Source organism: Ascaphus truei, chromosome 13 (genome assembly GCF_040206685.1).
Source record: "Ascaphus truei isolate aAscTru1 chromosome 13, aAscTru1.hap1, whole genome shotgun sequence".
Taxonomy (NCBI): domain Eukaryota; kingdom Metazoa; phylum Chordata; class Amphibia; order Anura; family Ascaphidae; genus Ascaphus; species Ascaphus truei.
In genome coordinates this window covers 24,265,436-24,287,265 of record NC_134495.1, presented here as the reverse complement: position 1 = coordinate 24,287,265, position 21,830 = coordinate 24,265,436, and the positions used below count along the sequence as shown (strand labels likewise).

Below are 21,830 nucleotides of genomic sequence, written 5' to 3'. Positions count from 1 at the left end.
GGGGGGGCTTGAGAACTGGAGTTGAGCACCCCTGTGTTAAGAGATTGCCCTTTTAACACACTCCTGATCTGATATAGCAACAGCCATGTGGAGGGTAGAATTGGCTTCATGCACTGCAGTACCCCTCTGAGTTACTGTGTTACTATGGAAGGCGAATAGCAGTCACACTGATGTTAAAGGGTTCACCTACACTGCACGTTTATCACTTAAAATGATTACACCACCTGGCACGATCGATCACAAAACCGCTCACACCAGGTTAAAAATTAATAGCAAGACCGAGCACAACAGGGAGGCGGGGAAACCAGGACAAGAAAACACAGCAGTCTGTTTATTTCAGCGCCACGTTATCACAGCCTAGCTCAGATCCACGTCCCACGCGAGATTATAAGAGATGCACGTGGCCACGTCTCTGAGCGGTCTCCTGCATCAAGAAGGGAGACGACAACATGGAACTGTGTAGGAGACCCCTAATAACGACCCGTCTGGCCCTTTGTACGGCTTCCTTTTCTCTGGTGCTCAGCGCCAATGCTGAAACCACGGCTGTGTTTTAGCGCTCACGTTTTCCAACAGCGTGGGGGGGGAGGGGGAGGGGGGAGAGGGCCTTTTTGCTGCTATTACATGGAATGACAGTGTTGCCAAGCGCAGATATAAATGTTCTACCCTACAGTGTGTTCCTTTAGGGGGGAAGAGAGGAGTCCTTACTCTGAATGTGGAAAAGCAGGTTTGCAGACCGGTCTGAGACATGCCAATGTGCTCACAAGTGATATTTGTATTTGCTGTACACTGCACGGGTGGGACGGGGACAGTGGACAGGAGGGGACAGGGACAGTGGACAGGAGGGGACGGGGACAGTGGACAGAAGGGGACGGGGACAGTGGACAGGAGGGGACGGGGACAGTGGACAGGAGGGGGGGTGAGAGTGGACAGGAGGGGGGGTGAGAGTGGACAGGAGAGGGGGTGAGAGTGGACAGGAGGGGGGGTGAGAGTGGACAGGAGGGGGGTGAGAGTGGACAGGAGGGGGGGGACAGTGGACAGGAGGGGGGGGACAGTGGACAGGAGGGGGGGACAGTGGACAGGAGGGGGGGGAAAGTGGACAGGAGGGGGGACAGTGGACAGGAGGGGTGGGACAGTGGACAGGAGGGGGGGGACAGTGAACAGGAGGGGGGGTGGACAGTGGACAGGAGGGGGGGTGGGTTTCTTAAAATTTACGGGTCCCTCCTCTCCACTCCCCCTGTATGTTTCTCCGCTCCCCCCTCTCTTTCCGCTCCTGCCCCCCCCCGCCCCCCCATGTGTAGCTCCGGTCCCCACCCTAGAGTGTCCCACACACACACACACTGTGTCCCACACACACACACCCAGTGTCACACACACACACCCAAACACACACGTATGTCACCACTCCTTCCGGCCGCCGCCATCTTAGTTACTCCGCGAGGGAGGAAGGGGGTCCTTCCGGCCACCGCCATCGTAGGCGCCGCGTGGCAGCTGCAGGCTGGGGAGGGAGGTGAGTGGAGCGGGAGGGAGGTGAGTGGAGCGGGAGGGAGGTGAGTGGAGCGGGAGGGAGGTGAGTGGAGCGGGAGGGAGGTGAGTGGAGCGGGAGGGACGTGAGTGGAGCGGGAGGGACGTGAGTGGAGCGGGAGGGACGTGAGTGGAGCGGGAGGGACGTGAGTGGAGCGGGAGGGATGTGAGTGGAGCGGGAGGGAGGTAGAGGGAGGTGAGTGGAGCGGGAGTGGAGTGGGAGTGGAGCGGGAGGGAGGTGAGTGGAGCGGGAGGGAGGTGAGTGGAGCGGGAGGGAGGTGAGTGGAGCGGGAGGGAAGTGAGTGGAGCGGGAGGGAGGTGAGTGGAGCGGGAGGTGAGTGGAGCGGGAGGGAGGTGAGTGGAGCGGGAGGGAGGTGAGTAGAGCGGGAGGTAGCAGGAGGGAGTGGAGCGGGAGGGAGGTGAGTGGAGCGGGAGGGAGGTGAGTGGAGCGGGAGGGAGGTGAGTGGAGTGGGAGGGAGGTGAGTGGAGCGGGAGGGAGGTGAGTGGAGGGAGGTGAGTGGAGGGAGGTGAGTGGAGCGGGAGGGAGGCGCGTGAAGCGGAGAGTGGAGCAGAGGCGGGGAGGTGAGTGGAGCACCGGGGAGGGGGTGAGGTGAGTGTGATGGGGGGGGAGAGGACAGAGAGAGAGGTGTGTCTGTGTTGTGTGTCCTTTGGCCCGTCACCCCGCCTCAGGCCAATGACAGGTGTGCGGGGGCGGGCGGGCCAAGGGACCAATGAGATTTCCCCTAGTGACAGAGGCCATGCAGACAGGCATACAGTGCTTTCACAAATCTTATATAGTATAAGATATATATATAATGTGTGGTTGAAACATATTGCATAATGCAAAGCCAGTATTACCACCATCACACTGCAGAAACATAAAAGGTCGAAATAGCCGTCTGTGAGTAGGGTTACTGGCTCTGCACTTCTTTAACCCAGGCAGTGCTGAAAAGCTGTGTAATACGGCCGGCATAAGCTTATAGGAGTCCATGTTAAAATAGACAATTAAAGAGTGACACTGTGCTCATTACCCAGAATCCCTGGCTGCAGTGAAAGCACTGTATGCCAAGAGATAATGGTGAAATGCAGGGTTGCAGACACGGCCGGCTGGGATGTTTGCGGGACTCAGTGCAGGGACATATGTTGGGCGTCTGGGGGCAACACCTGGCGGCACTTCCTCCTGCATAGTTCAGTCGTCATGGCTCCGCAACGTCAAATGGCAACGTGTTGCCATGACAACGGGATGTCACGCGCCATGGTGCATCACCTTGTCATGGCAACGCGGCACCATTGGACACCGCGGAGCCACGATGACAGGACCATGCAGGATGAGATGCCGGGGGATGCCGCCGGAGAAGGTGATAGTTTAATTGTCGTGGGGGAGAGCGCAAGGGCTCTGTAACCGCGGGTTCGGCGCAGTGGCACCACCCCTACGACGCCGTGCCTTGTTGCAGACCTGGACGTGAATGTGCTCACGAGTGATATTTGTATTTGCTGTACACAGCACGGTGGAGGGCTTTTGTCACTTTGTTGGCCCACCATAAACCTATATAATGTGTGGTTTATACTCTGAATAACAACCCCAAAGCATAAAATCGGAGCGTTTCTAAATAAGGACATGCAAGTTACTAGGGGTCTACGCCTTTCAGCCCGTAATCTGTGTATTCCTAATAAATGCCGGCCATGCCCCATTAAACCCTGGGTTAGGTCTTCCTGCCGATTTCCAAATGAACTGCTATGAAACATCCGAATTAACGAGTCTCGTGTGGCTGCCATGCTGTAGGACTTCATATTCCGGCTCTCATATAAAAACAAACCAATTTGAACAATTGTGGGAGGTGGAGGACTTTGCACATATAAATATATTGTTTTTCCACCGAAACAACCAAACCAGAACAAATTGGATTTGGTCTCCTGCTGCGGCAGCTCGCAATTTTTTTTTTCTTCTTCGTTCCCCCTTAAAATGATGGCTGAGAAAGCAATCGCTTAGGCCGTTAGCCATCTGTTACAGCGTTCAGACCACATTCATTTACCAGGTTTCCTTTGGCTGCCTAGAAAAACAGGTCTGTGGTTGGAGGCTCGCTGCACGGTGGTGGGGCAGACAAAGTCAAAGCAGAGGAGATACCTCCGGTAACATTGTAGTGTAGCCAAGTGCGTGACAGAAAGGTTTGGGTGAAAGGGGGCAGGTGCCTCTTAAACAGGACCACGTGCACCAGTGTCCATAATGTCATAGAAACATAGGATATGGCGACCAATAAGGGCCATTTCCCCAATTTAGTTAGGCAGACCTTATTTTGTGGGTATGTAGTCATTCAGGGGTACCATATGTAGGGGCAGTTGCCCTTTTTTCCTTCCTGTCTTGTAAACCACATAAGAATCATGGTGCAGGATTATGCCCTCTATCTTGCCCTTTTGAGATTGTTCTCTTGTAATCCGACTCAAAAAAACAAGCAGCACAAATCTCCCTTTTTTTCTGTTCATTAGATAAATTATCCAGTAGTTTAAGCTGCAGTCTGTGAGTAGTGTTACTGTCGGCGCACTTTAACCCAGGCTGTGCAGAACAAAGTGGGTAATACAGCAGCTATAAGCTTATAGGACTCCATGTTAAAATGGATAAGAAGTAAAGTGACACACAGAGTGCTCATTTGCATGCCATTACCCAGAATCCCTGGCTGCGGTGGAAGCATTGTATGCTAAGCCAGCGATGCGCAAACTGGGGGGCGCCGCGGGGCCATGTGATGTGACATCAAATGCGTCAAATGACGCCGCGGGTCACGTGATATGACGCGGATGTAAGGTGGGGGGGGGTGTGCATCTTACCAGGGCAAGCTAGACAGGGGGGCACAGCAGGAAAAGTTTACATTCCCGTGCTAAGCGATAATGGGGAAAGACAGGGTTGCAGACTTGTCAGACGTGTGAATATGCTCACAAGTGGGATTTCTATTTGGTGTACACAGATTGGGGGTGGGAGGAGGGGGGAAATCAATAAATAGCTTCCACTGGAATTTTCTAAAAATCTGTTTGTTTGTTTTGTTTTTTTAACGCCGCCTGGGGGGCTATTAATGTTACTTGAGTACACATGGAAGCATTATAAAGCAGACTGATTTCCAGAGTAATGTATGAAAATGAAGAAGCTGGCAGGGGCTTACAACCTAAATTCTATTCATATCTAAGCCAAATGTGTGCATACATTTTCTAATTTATTAATTGTTTATGAAAACTTGTGTTGTTTTGGGTTCCAGTAAATCAGCGTTGAAACGATTTACAGGTCAGATTTTCAGGATATCCCTGCTTCAGCACAGATCGCTCAATCGGTCCCAGCTTCAGCACAGGTGTCAGCTGGGATATCCTGAAAACCTGACCTGTTGTGGTGGGGAAGGGGGCTTCAGGACAGGAGTTGAGCACCCTTGTTCTAGAGCCCCTGTCCAGCCTGCCACACAGTTAACATTTTAAACCCCTCCACGATAACTCCATTTCCAAATCTGCCTAATTATCACAATACTCCTGACCTTCTATTCATTTTTTTGCTCATATTGGCATTAGGAACCTATGAACTGCCGCCCTGAATTGCACAAATACAGATGTAGACAACGTTACTGCAGCCACCGGCGCGTTCCGCGGGTGAAATAACTCGAGCCTAGACTCTCATTCAGAACAATGTCCGTTTCCTATGACGTTGCCTACATCTGTATTAACAAATATACGTGACTGATTGGTTGAAACGCTAAGGCCTACACAGGAGACTGAATACAAAACAAATTATCAACCAGCCTTCTCTTCTCCACATTTGCCTGGGATCAATAAGATCCACCGTGAAAAACCCCACCATTAAAAACGCAAGATTCAAAATGTAAGAGGCATCACTAAATGTGCGGAGTTACTGCAAAGCAACAATCGGATTGATCAAATAACGGCCATGCTCCAAAATGACAGTCCACTTTGGCCAGCTTTCCTGGTACAAATGCACATTTGAAAATGTATGTTGCATCAACTTCAACCAGAATTGTTCTTTTTATGAGTGAATGTCAATGTATCAAAGGCCTTGGGCCTACTCAAGTAAACGGCTCTATTGTTGTTCAATGAATAAGCGACTCTGAATGCACTGTTCTTATCTTAAACACCCCAAAGGCTAAGATCGCAGACGCTGGTGTTGAGAGAGAGCCCGGCCACCTTACCATGTCGCCTTGCTACTTTACAAACCCTGCCTTCCCTGACGTTTCAATAGCTAAAATCAAATTGAACGGTCATTTAATCAAAGAGCATACACAGCCATGTTTTAGTTCCCCAGTTTGTGTACATTAGAAAATTCAAGCCCAGCTAAAGAATTCTTAAACCCTCAGAAAAATGTCACTGTGGATCGATTCCAAGAAACTCCAAGGCTTGTATGGAGACCCATTGTTTGGTTTGTTTGTTGACTTTGAATCTCGCGCGACCATTAATCAGACTAAAAATAAGTCCTCTGGCATGGGATATGATTACACCAGGGAATATCCCAAAGAAAGAAAAGGAATGTCTCCATCTACGCAGTAAATTTAAAAAAAAGAAGGCTGTCCCTAGTATCCCAACCTAAGGACAACCACAACAAGGGGTCCTCTTACAAGCAGAAAGTACTGTACAACGTGCTTAACTCATATGACAATAGGTAGAACTCACCGATCTTCTGGTTGAATATCTTGTCGAAGGTCAGTTCACCTCGCTCCTCCAGATACTTCTGCATCACGCTTCGGATGCTGGAAATAAAGGATGAAATAGTGGTTAACAAAAAGGTAAGAGATGTCGTCTTGCTACTGATGAACTTCAAGTTTGTTCAATGTAAAACACAACATATAACCCGCTTACACTGTCCACAGCACAATGTTCTATGTGTACAGTATCTTACAGGATCTCAAGCATTTTGAGCCCAAGACTACGAAAGTTCAAACCAGGCAACGTTCAGGAAGACCCACTCTTCGATCACTTCAATTGTCTAAGTACCGTATAAAAGAAAGCAAATGAAACATCTCATGCTTTTCAGAACAAAATAGCCATTATATAACAGAACTACTTGTAAAACTCCAAAACTAATTACCCCATCACATGCTGAAGAAGAAAGTTATTTCACACAAAAATTCAACAAGGCTGAGTCACAGTACAATTCTAAGTGAGGAATTAGACTTTCTGGAACAAAAAGAATGGTTTGAACTCAAATGTTTCCGAACTAAAGTAAAATCATAGTCCTGCAAACTTCCATTTACATGTTCACTTTTCATATGATTTATTTAAAAGAAATGCAATTTTAAAAGAAGAAGTACAGCACAGGATGATGCCAAGAAGTCCTACACACGTTCTGCTTTCAGAGATCATTTTCTGCACCGGAGATGTAAAGCAGCAGTCCCGCCCGCTCGCATTCTGTTATAAGACCAAGGTCGAATCAGTGGTCCCCTGACCTCCACGGACAACCTTCGGCAAACGATCGCTAAATAGGTTTGTCTACAGTTGTGGTGCTCAACGCCAGTCCTCAAGGGCCACCAACAGGCCAGGTTGTAAAGATATCCCTGCTTCAGCACAGGTGGCTCAATCAAAAATGACTGAGCCACCTGAAGCAGGGACATCTGTAAAAGCTGGCCTGTTGGTGGCCCTTGAGGACCACTGGTCTACAGGGTAAGGGCTCGCTCCTACAACCAATAGTAAGCTGCAATGTTATCAGAAGGCCTTGAGGCCTTATAAAACTACCGTCATGTCAAAACCAACAAGTATCTTGGGAGCTGGGGGGGCCCTGTGGAGGTCAATGGACGATTGAGGAGATCTGGGTCGGGGGCACTTCATAATAATGAGTATCTTCCACCTCGCAAGGTGTCAGATAAAATGTTACGTAACCCTTTTAAAATGCATTCCAGATCATGTGACCACTTTCCGGAGCATTCACATCATCCCTTCCGGGTTCCAGCTATCAGGCAGATTGTGTAGGGAGAGGGGCTAGGGGCTGCAAGGTGGAAGGGCAGGCTCGATCGCCTACAGTCCCTTAAAAACTAGCAAAATCTAGTGCTCCTGGGGCGGCACTTTTTGTGATGTACTCTGTACGTCATTAAGACACTGAAGGGTTTAATGTGGTCCTGAACTAATTTCCCTGGTCATATCCATCTGAAAGACGATGCCTCGCCTTCATTATTGCCCTTCAACTATCGGCACTAACTACTAGAGGATGTACTAGTTTGAAACCAGGGGTCTCCAGAGCTGACTCACGTTGATTTCAACTTCAGAGACCCCCTGCTACCCAAAATACATACCTTGTAAGGGCCTACCAGCAGCAGCTCTAGCTGGGCACACAATATGGCTGTTTAAAAGGTCCCCCGGCCCAATAGGAAGCTGCAACATCATTCCTTGCGGATTCCTATTGGCCGGCGTGATGCGGGACCTTCAAACTTACAGGAGATACCAGCACTAGCTTCTCCAGGTTACTTCTCGGGGGAAGCAGGAGCAGAAATGAACGAGGTTCAGCTCTGGAGACCCCTGCTTCAAACCTCGGGGAACGGGCACAAAAGTTAATCGTTCGATGTTTAAGTTTGATTCCTCTCAGATGCTTAAGCTTTTAGAAAATTCGATCAAACTACCAATTAAAAAGTCACAAAGACGCAAGCCAGCTATTTTGCCAAGCGAAAGAGCGAATTTGTAACAATTTGGCCTGTTTCACCAGATCTTGGCGCCAAAGGCTCGGTCTACATTTTCACGGGTTCTTCAAACGTTTCGGAAAGTTCAACTGAAACTGTGGCAAAAGCGAATTCCAGGCAGGTTCGACATCGCTACTAACTAATGCATCGAGCAGTGATTTTTCAGCAAGAGGGGTTCCCATGCAGGTAATGAGGCTCAGAAGCTTATTACAGGAAGACTAAAATGCAGGTCTGACGGTAAATCCCTTCAACACGGGCAATTAGTTCACAGAGTGAATATTAAAAGCGTGCAGTTACTGGAAGTCCCGCTGCCTCATTGCTGCACCCATGTGCGGCCTCAGTCCATCTCCTAATGTGATGCGCTTACTTTCTATGGCGAGAATATTCTTTGCTGCCATCAGGATAAAATCATTAACAGCTTCCGGCATAATGAGATGAAACGAGCTTCATAAACCACCTTAAAGCTTAAAAGTAGGAAAATAAACTCCCCTCCCCCCTGCGTTCTTTATCCCTAACAGACTGAGGGTTTTCTCAAGCGCCAAAGGACTCGAGGAACCTGAAATACAGTTTCTAAAGGGTAAAAGGAGGTTTTAAAAAAAAAAGGTATTTAAAGCAGTATTTCACATCTTCGAGTTTAGCCTAAATATGAATGCAGTACAATATAAAGCAGGGGTGGGCAGGATATCCTTGCTTCAGCACAGGTAGCTCAATCAATTAGATTGTAAGCTCCTCGGAGCAGGGACTCTTCTTCCTTAATGTTACTTTTATGTCTGAAGCACTTATTCCCATGACCTGTTATTTATATTATCTGTTATGTATTTGATTACCCCGTGTATTACTACTGTGAAGCGCTATGTATATTAATGGCGCTATATAAATAAAGACATACAATAAAATCAGTGGCTCAGTCACTGACAGAGTCACCTGTGCTGAAAAAGGGATATCCTGAAAACCTGGCCTGTTGCTGGCCCGTGAGAACTGGAGTTGCCGACCCCCAACATAAATCAAGTATCGACTCAACTTGTTTAAAAGTCTTTTACTTAGCGTGGGGGGGAAGGCTTGGAAACCATTTGTTGAAATACAAAATGTTAAGTCAACCTTTCACTCTGCAGGTCATGCCAATAAATGTGTCACGCTTGAATAGCGCCATAAAAAGGCCGGTCATCTCTTTAAAAAAGTCAGGACCTGTAACCAACGGACTGCAAAACTGCATGGGATCTAGAATAAGACAGGAGATATTTATCCAACAGCCTTCTCTGCTTACCAACCATCCATCTTATCCTGTTTGGTTTGGATCCCTGGCCAGTGAGTCTCAGTTTCTCTCTCATTTCTGCTGTCTGGCTCCCTTCTTTCTAGGTCCAACCCTAGGTCCCGAGCTACTCGAACTCCTACCACTATCTTATATTAAGCTTCTAACCAGGGGTCCCATATTTTGTGGAATTTTGCGGTGGAGTGTTTAAGGACGGCAGTGAGCCTCTCCATCAACATCACTTTGTTAATTCTGTTTGTTACCATTGACCTGGATGGGGGCAATGGGTTTTTCCAAGCGGCTGCTATCGCACATCTGGCTGCTCTCAGAATATGCGATATCAGGCGCCTAATAGGGTGGCTTATTTCCTCTACTGGTTTGGCCAGCAGGTATACCAGGGGGCACAGGGGGATTTCTAAGCCTGTGATCTCGTTTATAACCTTCTGGATCATCTTCCAGTATTTTTGTATTGCCGGGCAGAACCACCATATGTGGGCCATGTCGCCTACCTGGCCGCATGCCCTCCAGCATTGGTCAGAGGATTCTGGGAAGATCTGTTTTAGCCTCTTTGGTGTGAGATACCATTAGTATATTATTTTATATGTTTTCTTTTGTGGCCGTACAGATGGAGGTTTAGGCCGCATTAGCCCAAATATCTTCCCAGTCTTCTCTGTCAATTTCCAGCCCCAGGTCTCTGGCCCATTTGGTCATATAACTATGGTCTGTGGTGGACCCCGTCGATTCTAGCCCTGCATAAATCATCGTTATTAGTCCTTTTTGGTATTTTTCCTTTTTGCATAATTGCTCGAAGTTTGTCAGCCTCGGGAATTTTGAGGTCCTAGAGACGGACAAGAGGAAATGCCTAATTTGTAGGAATTGGAATAGAGGTAGGTCTAGTGCGTTATATTTGGTTCTAAGCTCTTGGAGACTTAGGGGTTTCCCCTTGGGAAGTAAGTCTCCTATCCTTTTAATGTTTTTATTCTTAAACTGGTCGAAATAACTTGAGCTTCTCCCTGGTGGGAAATTTGGGTTATCAAAGAGGGGGGGTGATCTGGGAGGTGTTTGACGTGAGTTTAAATTTTGTTTTTGTTTTGGCCCAGATGTTCATTGTGAATTTTAAAGGTCCTAGTTCTGGCTTTTTTTTGTCCCTGATCTTTTTTCCCTTTTGCCCAGAGTGATATTGGTAATGTGCAGCCCTCTGAGTAGCTCGATTCTATTGCTACCTAGCAGAACTGTGCTGGGTCAGCTTTCCAGACGCAGTTGTGCTTTTTGTAAAGAAAAAAAACGTGCCAAGCAGAATTTTGCTTGTGTTATTTTTTAAAGACTACAAATATACTTGGTTGTTACTGTATTTTCGGCAATTGCTCTATAAATATATCGTTGCTTCACTAAAGCTAGCATCGTTTCCTAAAGATAATGCTTTTGCAAGGGTACAGCTGTCACAGCGATGAGGGTATCATCTAAAAGAAAACGCCTAATCGGCGCCGACTAATGGGAAGGGTGACCACCAAAATACACATTGCTATGGTGATGTCTAAATTGGGCATTTCCTGCAGATGTCAAATAAAATCTGAAGATCATTGAGCAGAGAATTCCATCAGCCACCTGCCACTCAACAATGATTCCATGAAGGCGTTCCAAGTTCTATTCTGTACACTGGTGTAGATTTGTTGTAGGCTTATAGGTCAACCAGATGAAGCGATGGCATATGGGGCTACGGAAATCACCTGGGTCACCTGTTCTTGTGCAATTCACGAGACCTGGGAGGTGTTGAAAGTGGGCATTTAAAAACGAGGAAGAGCTCTAGTTTTGGTCCATTATAGGGTAATTACACAACCTACAACCACAAACCAACACTTATTCCGCATGCCTGAAAAAGGCAGAAGCCAAAATTCGAGATGGGATCAATTTAACGTTACAAAAACACATCACGATACGTTTTTTAAGGGTAAAGGTGTTTGCCGATCAATAATAGTTTGTTCTTTTATAGCGCTGCTAGTTTTATGTAGCGCTTTACAGAGACATTTTGCAGACACAGTCCCAGCCCCGTGGAGCTTACAATCTATGTTTTTGGTGCATGAGGCACAAGGAGATGAAGTGACTTGCCCAAGGTGTTTGTGTCACCTTGAGCCGCTCCTTCTCTCAATGACCTGCATGAAACAGTGGATTGATCCCACTGCTGTGAGAACTACAGGTACTAGTGTTATGTACACAAAAAAAACAAAGAACACAGCGCACAACGCTCATAGTGCATTAAATGATATCTTTAGTAACCAAAATAAGGAGGTAAGTATTGTGCGTACATTTAAATAAAATAAACAAGCATTTCAGGGTTATTGTTACCCAAACACCAACGGACGCCCGTGATGGTCTCGTGGCTCTCTCCTTCTCACTCCAACAACCTCGGTGTAGGGCCTGGATAATCTCCACTCCAATCGCCGGTATTTCAGCCTCTCGCCTTGGGGTAAGGCTAGTGCAGTCTCAGCAATCCAGAATGACCTCCGCTTGTGTGCGCAATGCCCGTCACTGCATAGGTCTCGTTTGCAACGGAGCAGCGGAGCAAACGCTGTTTGGCGTCCTGGTCGAGCACTTCCGGGTCTGTGACGTCATATAACCGCGAGAGTTCGTCGCAAGTCTACAGAACACCGGACCGGTTCTCTGGGAGTGCTGGGTAATAGAGGGTTCGCAAAGTTCTTAGTCCAACGCGTTTCGAAACCGCATGGGTCTCTTCATCAGGGAATAAAGACTAATCAGTCTATTGGCATTTAAATACCCCTCGTGCGTCACTAATTGGTCCCTCCATTAAGGGTTTAAGCCAATCGCAACGCAGCGGGGAGGAGTCAAAGAGCTCCATAGCAACTGAGAATGCATCCTAACAAAACAAACTAAAATCAACTTTATTTATACACATATTGACAAACAATTTATAAACGGTGACTCTAAAATAAAGAAAAAAGAATTAGTACACACTTATATAAAAAGATGCGTTTGAACATGGGTAGTGATTTGAAAAACCACCAACATAATGATATTTGAAAAGGAAGCACGAGCTAAAAAATCATTGGATGGCTCAAAACCATAAAATACAGTTAATAGAAAAATTAAAAATTAAAATGAATATTTAATAAAAAATGCCAGCTCAAAAAGCTACATCACCCGTAGGAGGTGGTCAGTAGAGGGACCATATATCTATATCCTCATTGAGGCCTCCCGGATATAATGTGCCCAATATATATATTCAGAAAGTCTCTTGAAAGGATAAATCCTTAACCCTATCCCCACCCCTTCTGCTCTTAGGGACATGTTTAATGCCTTTAAAGCGCAGGGACATGGGGTCTTTATTATGGTGTAAGGCATAGTGCTTGGAGAGGCTATGTGTTAACAGACCATTCTTTATGTTTCGTATATGTTCTTGTATGCGTGTTTTTAATTGGCGCTTAGTGCGCCCTACATAGAACAAGCCACAGGGGCATTCAATTAAGTATACAATATGATCCAAATTACAATTGATAAAATCTGATATTTCATAAATTTCCTCAGTTTTAGGACAGACAAAGGTTTTTCTATTAGAGTGTAAGTGTTTACACACTGAACATTTTCCACATTTGAAGTTTCCACAAGGTTTTTTAGTATTTAACCATCTTTTTTCTCCCACAGGTACAGTTTTGATATTAATGTCACTGGGGGACAGAGCATTTTTTAGATTTTTTGCTCTTCTATATATGAACCTTGGGAACTTAGAAATGTGTGTCCCCAAAATTGGGTCATTTGACAGGATTGACCAGTGCTTTTTTACAATATCCGGGAGGCCTCAATGAGGATATAGATATATCCCTCTACTGACCACCTCCTACGGGTGATGTAGCTAGGTTATGTATTTACATACAATATCCATATTTTGAGCTGGCATTTTTTATTAAATATTCATTTTAATTTTTAATTTTTCTATTAACTGTATTTTATGGTTTTGAGCCATCCAATGATTTTTTAGCTCGTGCTTCCTTTTCAAATATCATTATGTTGGTGGTTTTTCAAATCACTACCCATGTTCAAACGCATCTTTTTATATAAGTGTGTACTAATTCTTTTTTCTTTATTTTACAGTCACCGTTTATAAATTGTTTGTCAATATGTGTATAAATAAAGTTGATTTTAGTTTGTTTTGTTAGGATGCATTCTCAGTTGCTATGGAGCTCTTTGACTCCTCCCCGCTGCGTTGCGATTGGCTTAAACCCTTAATGGAGGGACCAATTAGTGACGCACGAGGGGTATTTAAATGCCAATAGACTGATTAGTCTTTATTCCCTGATGAAGAGACCCATGCGGTTTCGAAACGCGTTGGACTAAGAACTTTGCGAACCCTCTATTACAGGGGGGCGCAAACTTTTTTCCCTGCGCCCCCCTGCCGGCTGTCCCCTCACTCCCGCGCCCCCCCAACCCCAACTTACCCTCGCACCGGCGTAATGACGTCACGTTGCCATAGCAACGTGACGTCACATGACCTCGCAGCGTAATTTTGACGCCGCGTTGCCATGGCGACGCCGGGAGGAAGCCGCCGGAGCCACGGGTAAGTATGGTTTACAGAGGCCCTGCAGCTCCCCCGGCACTTAATTTAAGTGCCTTCGGGAAGCGCGCGGGGCCTCTGTAAACCCCGCGCCCCCCGTCGGCAGTCTCGTGCCCCCCCTGGGGGTCGCGCCCCACAGATTGCGCACCGCTGCTCTATTACCCAGCACTCCCAGAGAACCGGTCCGGTGTTCTGTAGACTTGCGACGAACTCTCGCGGTTATATGACGTCACAGACCCGGAAGTGCTCGACCAGGACGCCAAACAGCGTTTGCTCCGCTGCTCCGTTGCAAACGAGACCTATGCAGTGACGGGCATTGCGCACACAAGCGGAGGTCATTCTGGATTGCTGAGACTGCACTAGCCTTACCCCAAGGCGAGAGGCTGAAATACCTGCGATTGGAGTGGAGATTATCCAGGCCCTACACCGAGGTTGTTGGAGTGAGAAGGAGAGAGCCACGAGACCATCAGGGGCGTCCGTTGGTGTTTGGGTAACAATAACCCTGAAATGCTTGTTTATTTTATTTAAATGTACGCACAATACTTACCTCCTTATTTTGGTTACTAAAGATATCATTTAATGCACTGAGCGTTGTGCGCTGTGTTCTTTGTTTTTTTGTGTGCTTATAGGGGGGACCAGAGCCTTACCTGGTGTCACAGCTGCAGACGCTCCATATACTTCAATTTTACACAAGGTCACCTATTCCATTGTATCACATTCATCACGTCACTTATTTACTGTTGTTGCGCACTTTTACTTTGTTCACCTTTTTCACTAGTGTTATGAGCAGAATATATAGTGAGTTGGATGGATAGCAATAGGCTTTCAGATTGCTCATTTCATTGGCTAAGAACAGGCGTGGGTGTGAGGCCGAGTACCCTCGCTCTCCCATGTCCTGCACTGGGGTTTTTCGTGTTTGAGATGGAGGGGGAGGGGATGTGAATAAACATAAGGCAAACAAATCTGCCATCGACCCACTCCCACCTCCCCCCATTTTCTAATTAGAATGGAAACATTTCAGGCTTCCAAAAATAATGTTATATCCCTTATATGTATGTGATTCTTTTCTACTGAAGAACCCATCAAGGTTTTGCCCAATTAGGTTATCTCTGCCTTTGATCAGGTGCGGCCAACTCCATTCCTCAGGGGCCACCAACAGGTCACGTTTTCAGGATACCCCTGCTTCAGTACAGGTGGTGAAGTCACTATAACTAAGCCACTGGTTGAGCCACCTGTGCTGAAGCAGGGATATCCAAAAAACCTGACTTGTTGGTGGCTCTTGAGAACTGGAGTTGGCCACTCCTGCCTTTGATCCTAAATAGGGCTGCACTTTTAAAGCTACAGACCAAGCAATATCCTATGTGTGTGTTAAACAAATCAGTTCTGTACTAAGAGAAAATACTTGTAGCATTTATTTTTAAACAACTCTGAATGAAAATGTTAATAATAATGTAACAAGCATTTTTTTTCTATAGCAACCATTTACAAAGTCACATCCCCTTCCCCTTCTGAAACAGGCTCTGGCACACCCCTTTTTGAGCCCTGCCCTCTCTCTAGCAGTGCACCAAGTGTATCTGGTGACTACCTGGTCACATGATCTTTCTCACAGAACTTGCATCGTTGGTCCTCCTGTGTGTAACTGACAGCCATTTAGTGAAACCCCAAACCAAATCTTCACCGATCGGCAACTTCGCTAATTACGTATCATTGTGTGGATTGTATTGATGCACATATTAAAGGGGGAAAAATAAACAAAAATGAAAAACAGCAGCTTGGACTGATTGCTTTAACCCCTTTGCCACCAGAGGCAACAAACTGCAAAATTGTCCCCACTAGCTGGCTATGGGAATAACACAATGTAGATCTTCAAACATTTCCTCAACCCTTGAATGTGCATCCTTAAAAGTGATATCCTAAATAACTATGTATTTGGATTGATTCTAGAGTGACCAATGATTCTACAGTGACCAACAAGGAAACCCAGAGACCCAAAGTCAAGAATGAATGAAGTTACAGAGCATATCAACACGAGCCAGACAGTCCCTGTCAGTTGGCACACTACCTGGTCTACATGCCAAAACCTGTTCCAGCATGGACAACCGTGTGAAAATTGCACTTTAATCCGCTATCTCGTACACACTTGGGTTTGGGCTTCTCATCTTTCATGGCATTGTCAAGTTTCAATTTCTCGATTACACCAAGAAACTCCTCGGGCGGTTCTTGCACTTCCGAGAAGCAGCAGAAAGGGAGCAGAAGATGGATTCAATATTTTGTGCGCACGTCGTTCAAATGTTGTACAACACGTCGTCTTCCCATCTCTTCTACAATATTTCAACCTGTTTTAATGCTGCGTTTTGGAAGTGCAAAAAAACAGCGACAGAATGATTCCCTTTCTAAAAAAAGCTAAACGGGGTACAAAGCTACCAAAAAATACTGCTTCAACATAAGGCAAACAAGATTTTACTGCTCTTAAATGTATTCAGTGGTAAAGAAGACAGAAAACGCACAAACCTATTTAGCAGCTTAGACATATGGGTCCCTATTACAAATGCTGTAAATCAGTCTTGTACTTGCTTGGCAAGGGGGAAAAAATCAGCTCCATTCAAATGGAAGGTGATTCAAATCTTCCCAAGCAAAAAAATGAATTACATGTGTAACAGGGGCCACAGAGAACGGCAGGGAACAGGCCAACCGTCTTCCTATCTTCGTTGCTGGATTAAAAAATAAATGTGCAGATGTAGGAGCCGTTATAGCTCCCGCTGTCGATGCCACAGTGCGTGAAAAAGGGGCGGTACTGTGGTGAAAAGGGGCGGTACTGTGGTGAAAAGGGGCGGTACTGTGGTGAAAAGGGGCGGTACTGTGGTGAAAAGGGGCGGTACTGTGGTGAAAAGGGGCGGTACTGTGGTGAAAAGGGGCGGTACTGTGGTGAAAAGGGGCGGTACTGTGGTGAAAAGGGGCAGTACTGTGGTGAAAAGGGGCAACACTGTGGTGAAAAGGGGCAACACTGGTGAAAAGGGGCGACACTGTGGTGAAAAGGGGCGGTACTGTGGTGAAAAGGGGCAACACTGTGGTGAAAAGGGGCGACACTGTGGTGAAAAGGGGCGGTACTGTGGTGAAAAGGGGCGACACTGTGGTGAAAAGGGGCAGTACTGTGGTGAAAAGGGGCAACACTGTGGTGAAAAGGGGCGACACTGTGGTGAAAAGGGGCGACACTGTGGTGAAAAGGGGCGACACTGTGGTGAAAAGGGGCGGTACTGTGGTGAAAAGGGACGGTACTGTGGTGAAAAGGGACGGTACTGTGGTGAAAAGGGGCAGACCTATGTTGAAAAGGGATGGTACTGTGGTGAAAAGGGGGCAGTACCAACGCACCCATGGGAGTAATAATACTTGCTACCGCTGTATGCATAACCCGTAGCATTTTCACAAGATTTGGGACAAAAATTATTGTTACATAAGGGATAGTTGGAAGTCAGGTCTAGAAATGCTTCCGGTGACCCCTCCCCAACTTCAGCTGCTGATGCACATCTTTACTCTTAATCCCCCTTAAACATCCACAGAGAAACCCCTTTTGTGGGGAGAACCAAGCCTCTTGGTTATCATTATGGGGTAGAACGTCGATTTTCATCCTCATCTTACAGGAACGCAAGACAGGACATGTTTTGCGAATACCCAACGAACACCCCATCTCCCCTCTGTTAATTCACTGGTTATTGTCAAAATCTGGGGCGTCAATGGAAATCTAAGAGGAGAGTTGCAAACCCTTGCGTTCAGTGCAGCCAACGCACAAAACCAACATGGCAGACTTGGCTTCGCCCCGTGTGCCGTGACATTTGCTCAGAAGAGCCCTTGGTGGGCTCGATTTCCATTCACCGTCAGGGGCGAAGAATGACAAAGCTTCCTGTAAGATTGTGCTGGGAGGTCCCCAAACATGTGCACGGTAATTATTCCGGTCATTCCATCATTTGATGCTGTGTTGAAAAAAAAAAATAATAGTACAGGTTGACTAGCGTACGGCGAGGTTCAATGCCAAAACACAACTAGCATTCACTGCCACCTCTCCCAAGCAGATAGGTTTTTACCTTTATCAGGGTCTACATTCAATTCATTTCCCATTGACATAAACAAGTGCTAATGCATGTTCCAAAGAGCCATGGATGATTAAAGCTTGGAGCAGCTGAAGGATCAAATGTGAAGGGGGTTTAAATGGTGGGGAAATCTTACTTTGACATAACTATTTGATTATCCTCATGATACTGGCAGCAAATTGGACGAGTGCAGTAGACTGCTGCCATTATCGTTATCCGATAAAGCGTCAACATATTCCGCAGCGCGGTACAATGGGGGGGACAGAATTCTACACATTCCATAAAACAGAATGACAAACCAAATAAGGACAAACAAGAGCAACCCGATGCAAGAGGTAAAGAGGGTCCTGCTCGCGAGAACTTTCAATACAGAGGATATAATAGAGGGTTAAAGGGACAGTCCGACTTGGCTTTCAAAAAAAACCCATCCCTGACAAAGTAGTTCGCTACGAAACACGTAGGAATGTTTATACTACATTGGACACTCTCCTGCAATACTACCAGCGTCTTTGATCCTGCTTGTGCTACACACGGGACTTTAGTTTACTTCATTGATCACTGGGGGGCCCGTTGTGGACCTGCGGCGTGTTGAGGTGACGTCAGAGTCCTGGTCTGTGAGTGTGGCGAGTCGGAAGCTTTGCTGTTCCCTGACTGGTTTTGAGCTGAAGCGGATCGGACGGAGCAGGAAAGATTATGTTTCCATTTGTCTCTTCAATATAGCCTTTATTGGGTACTGTGTTACGGACAATACTTGCTAGCGTTGTTTGGCTACCCCTGCTGGTATTTAATATACTGGATCAGGAGCAGTATATGCTGAAGGAGCCACACGAAGCAAGTCCCCAGCTTCCAGAGTGGTAACATGTATCCTAAACATGCCCTGCTCCTATGATTAGTTCTTGTACATGCAATCATTTACACTTTATTATTGTCACAATATAAGTACTTTTTGACGCTATGAGAGTCGTGCGCTTTCTTCTTTTTCTCTTTTAAATATACATAAATATCTATATATATATATATATATATATATATACACATAAATATATATACATACACACACACACATATAAATATATATATATATATATACGTGTGTGTGTGTGTGTGTGTGTGTGTGTGTGTGTGTGTGTGTGTGTGTGTATATTATACACACACACACACACACACACACACAGTGGTCGACAAATCACCAAAAAATCTACTCGCCGAACAAAAAAATCTACTCGCCACCTAGTACCACACGTGTGCTGCTTGGGCCAATAGGAGCTCGCCACGATGTTAAATCCACTCGCCCGGGGCGAGCAAATGTATAGGTTTGTCGATCACTGTATATATATAGCAAATGTAAATATACTGTATGCTCATTTGCATGTCTTAGGCAGGTCTGCAACCCCGCCTTTCTCCATTATCACCCAGCACACAGCACTTCCACTACAGCAAGGGATTCTGGGAAATGACATGCAAATGAGCACACAGTGCCACTTTTTGCTTCAAAAAGCATTTTATACATGGTTCCACTTTTTTTACTCACCATAACTTAACTCAGTATGGTAAACCCCATCCTTTCGCTTCATTGCATAGCCGGTTAACCAACCCCACACTGATGAGACCCATTGGGTCGCTTCTCGGCCTTTTGGCTAAGATCAAGTGTAGTGTCTGTCCTGTGAAGGATGGCACTAGTTGCATCACTTGGTCTGGTCATGGGCTGAGAAGGCGGATATGTAGCCCGGGCTATTTTATCACGGCACCCCAGGAGTGGTTAACCTGGTGGAGTCAAGTGTTGCCACACGCACTTCGACTTTTGCACGGATAAATTTGCACACCCCTACATTTTTCTGCACTGGCACCCCTTATTGCCTTCCGCTGAGGGGTAGCCATTATTTTTTTACCCGCCAGGCTTCCGGGTCTGGCGAGCACTTGTGCACACCTTTTTTGTTGTTTCGTTTGAGCACTTCCTGCACTGCATTACACAGCGCACTGGAGCACTCGCACTATGGATTGTGGTTTGTTTTTTTTGGGTTATCAGTCACCTAATTTTCTTTGGAGAATGCAAGACTGTGTGCTGGTCGGTGGTCGCCATTCCCTCGGGAGAAGACTGCGGTGGGCGAGTAGGTGTGAGCCGAAAGCCCTAAAGACTTGGACCCTCCTGCGGCGTTTGCTGCACTAGGAGGGAACAGGATGGACGTCAGATTCTTCGGATGACGACGTCGGTGTAACATCAGGACTTTTCCTGGCCCTCGTGGCTGAAGAGGACTGACCATGTCATGGACTTGCAGCTCTCCGGAGCCTATAGTCCCAAGTTTTGCGCACCTGGTCTCACTTGACCATGAGCACGGTTTTTAGAGGTGAAATCACTTTTTCACCACCCGGGCTACAAAAAAAAAACCTGTCTGTGGGTGGGTTTTCTGTCTATGCATCTTAACCCTGGCTGTGCTCAAAGCTGTGACCATGCAGCAAGCTTAAGCCTATAGGGAACCAGGTATAAAATGGTTTTTGAAGCAAAAAGTGTGTGCTCATTTGCATGTCATTTCCCAAAATCCCTTGCTGCAGTGGAAGTGCTGTGTGATAATGGTGAAAGGCGGGGTTGCAGACCCTCCTAAGACATGCAAATGAGCATAATGTATATTTACATTTGCTATGGAGGGTTTTTGTTACTTTTTTACTCACCATAACTTAACTCAATATATATATATATATATATATACACACATAAATAAAATAAAAAAATAAGAGCTTGGATTGCCGCATTAAGAACGCCAAATAAAGTCAGTACAACATGCAGAAGCTCAACTGGGAGCATATTATTCACCCCCTGCATGGTCCACAGACAGCAGCTGGAAGCCCGATCTGCTGAGCCCTATGAAAAAGTCTGCTACAAAACTATTCTTTGCAAAGCATTTTAGACAAGATCGTGGTGGGGGGAAAAATTCCAGCTAGCAATGTCTACCCAGCTGTCAGTACTAAACAGCCTAAACAACGTGTTCTCACTGTTATCAATCGCTGAAATAAAGGGAGCTGATCTACAAAACAAAAATAGTCCCCCTGGTCAGAATATAAACTGTACGTCACAGGTTTCCATGCTAGCAAATGTCTACTTGTGAAATGTAGAAGTTTAAAAAAAACAGTCCAACAGCAGCTATCACTACCTGCAAAAAAATTACAAAAACAGGATAGTCGCGTACACCGTTTTTTACTGGAACCCACAACATTTACAGTAACCGAGAAAGTAATGAGTTCACTCTGCCTCCTGTCCTCTGCGGGCAACACAGCATCGAGACCAAAATATCCTAATCCCGACACTGCCAGAGGTCAGCAACACTTTGCAGAGGTGTCGCTGCTGGTCCCTCTGGCAGAGTAGTTTAGAGGTGTGTGTGTGATATAAATATATGTATTGGGGCACTCAAAAGGTAAAAAAAGCTCATATAGACAAAGCCAGCATAGAACAAAGCAGTCACTAGTTATCTTCATGGGGCGCTGGCAGCTGAACCAGGGAAACCACCGCTTGTTCAAAATATGCATATTTAAGAAGTGAAAGTTTAACGTACTCTCCAGGTATAAACTTGAAATCAGACACACACACACTCACACACAACTCGCACGCAACTCGCACGCAACTCGCACACACTCGCACACACTCGCACACACTCTCACACACTCTCACACACTCTCACACACTCTCACACACTCTCACACACTCTCACACACTCTCACACACTCTCACACACTCTCACACACTCTCACACACTCTCACACACTCTCACACA

General features: G+C 46.2%; 1 protein-coding gene across 2 annotated transcripts in view; it reads right to left on the bottom strand.

The window, feature by feature from the left end:
• Positions 1 to 21,830, bottom strand: part of GRK3 (G protein-coupled receptor kinase 3) — a 226,811-nt gene that overhangs the window by 163,899 nt on the left and 41,082 nt on the right. The window contains exon 2 of one of the 2 annotated variants that reach the window (XM_075568954.1): positions 6,175 to 6,251. The exons of the other annotated variant lie outside the window; for it this stretch is intronic. Within the exon in view, the coding sequence (XP_075425069.1) occupies positions 6,175 to 6,251 (77 nt within the window). The remainder of the gene's footprint in view (positions 1 to 6,174; positions 6,252 to 21,830) is intronic. 2 annotated transcript variants of the gene reach the window in all.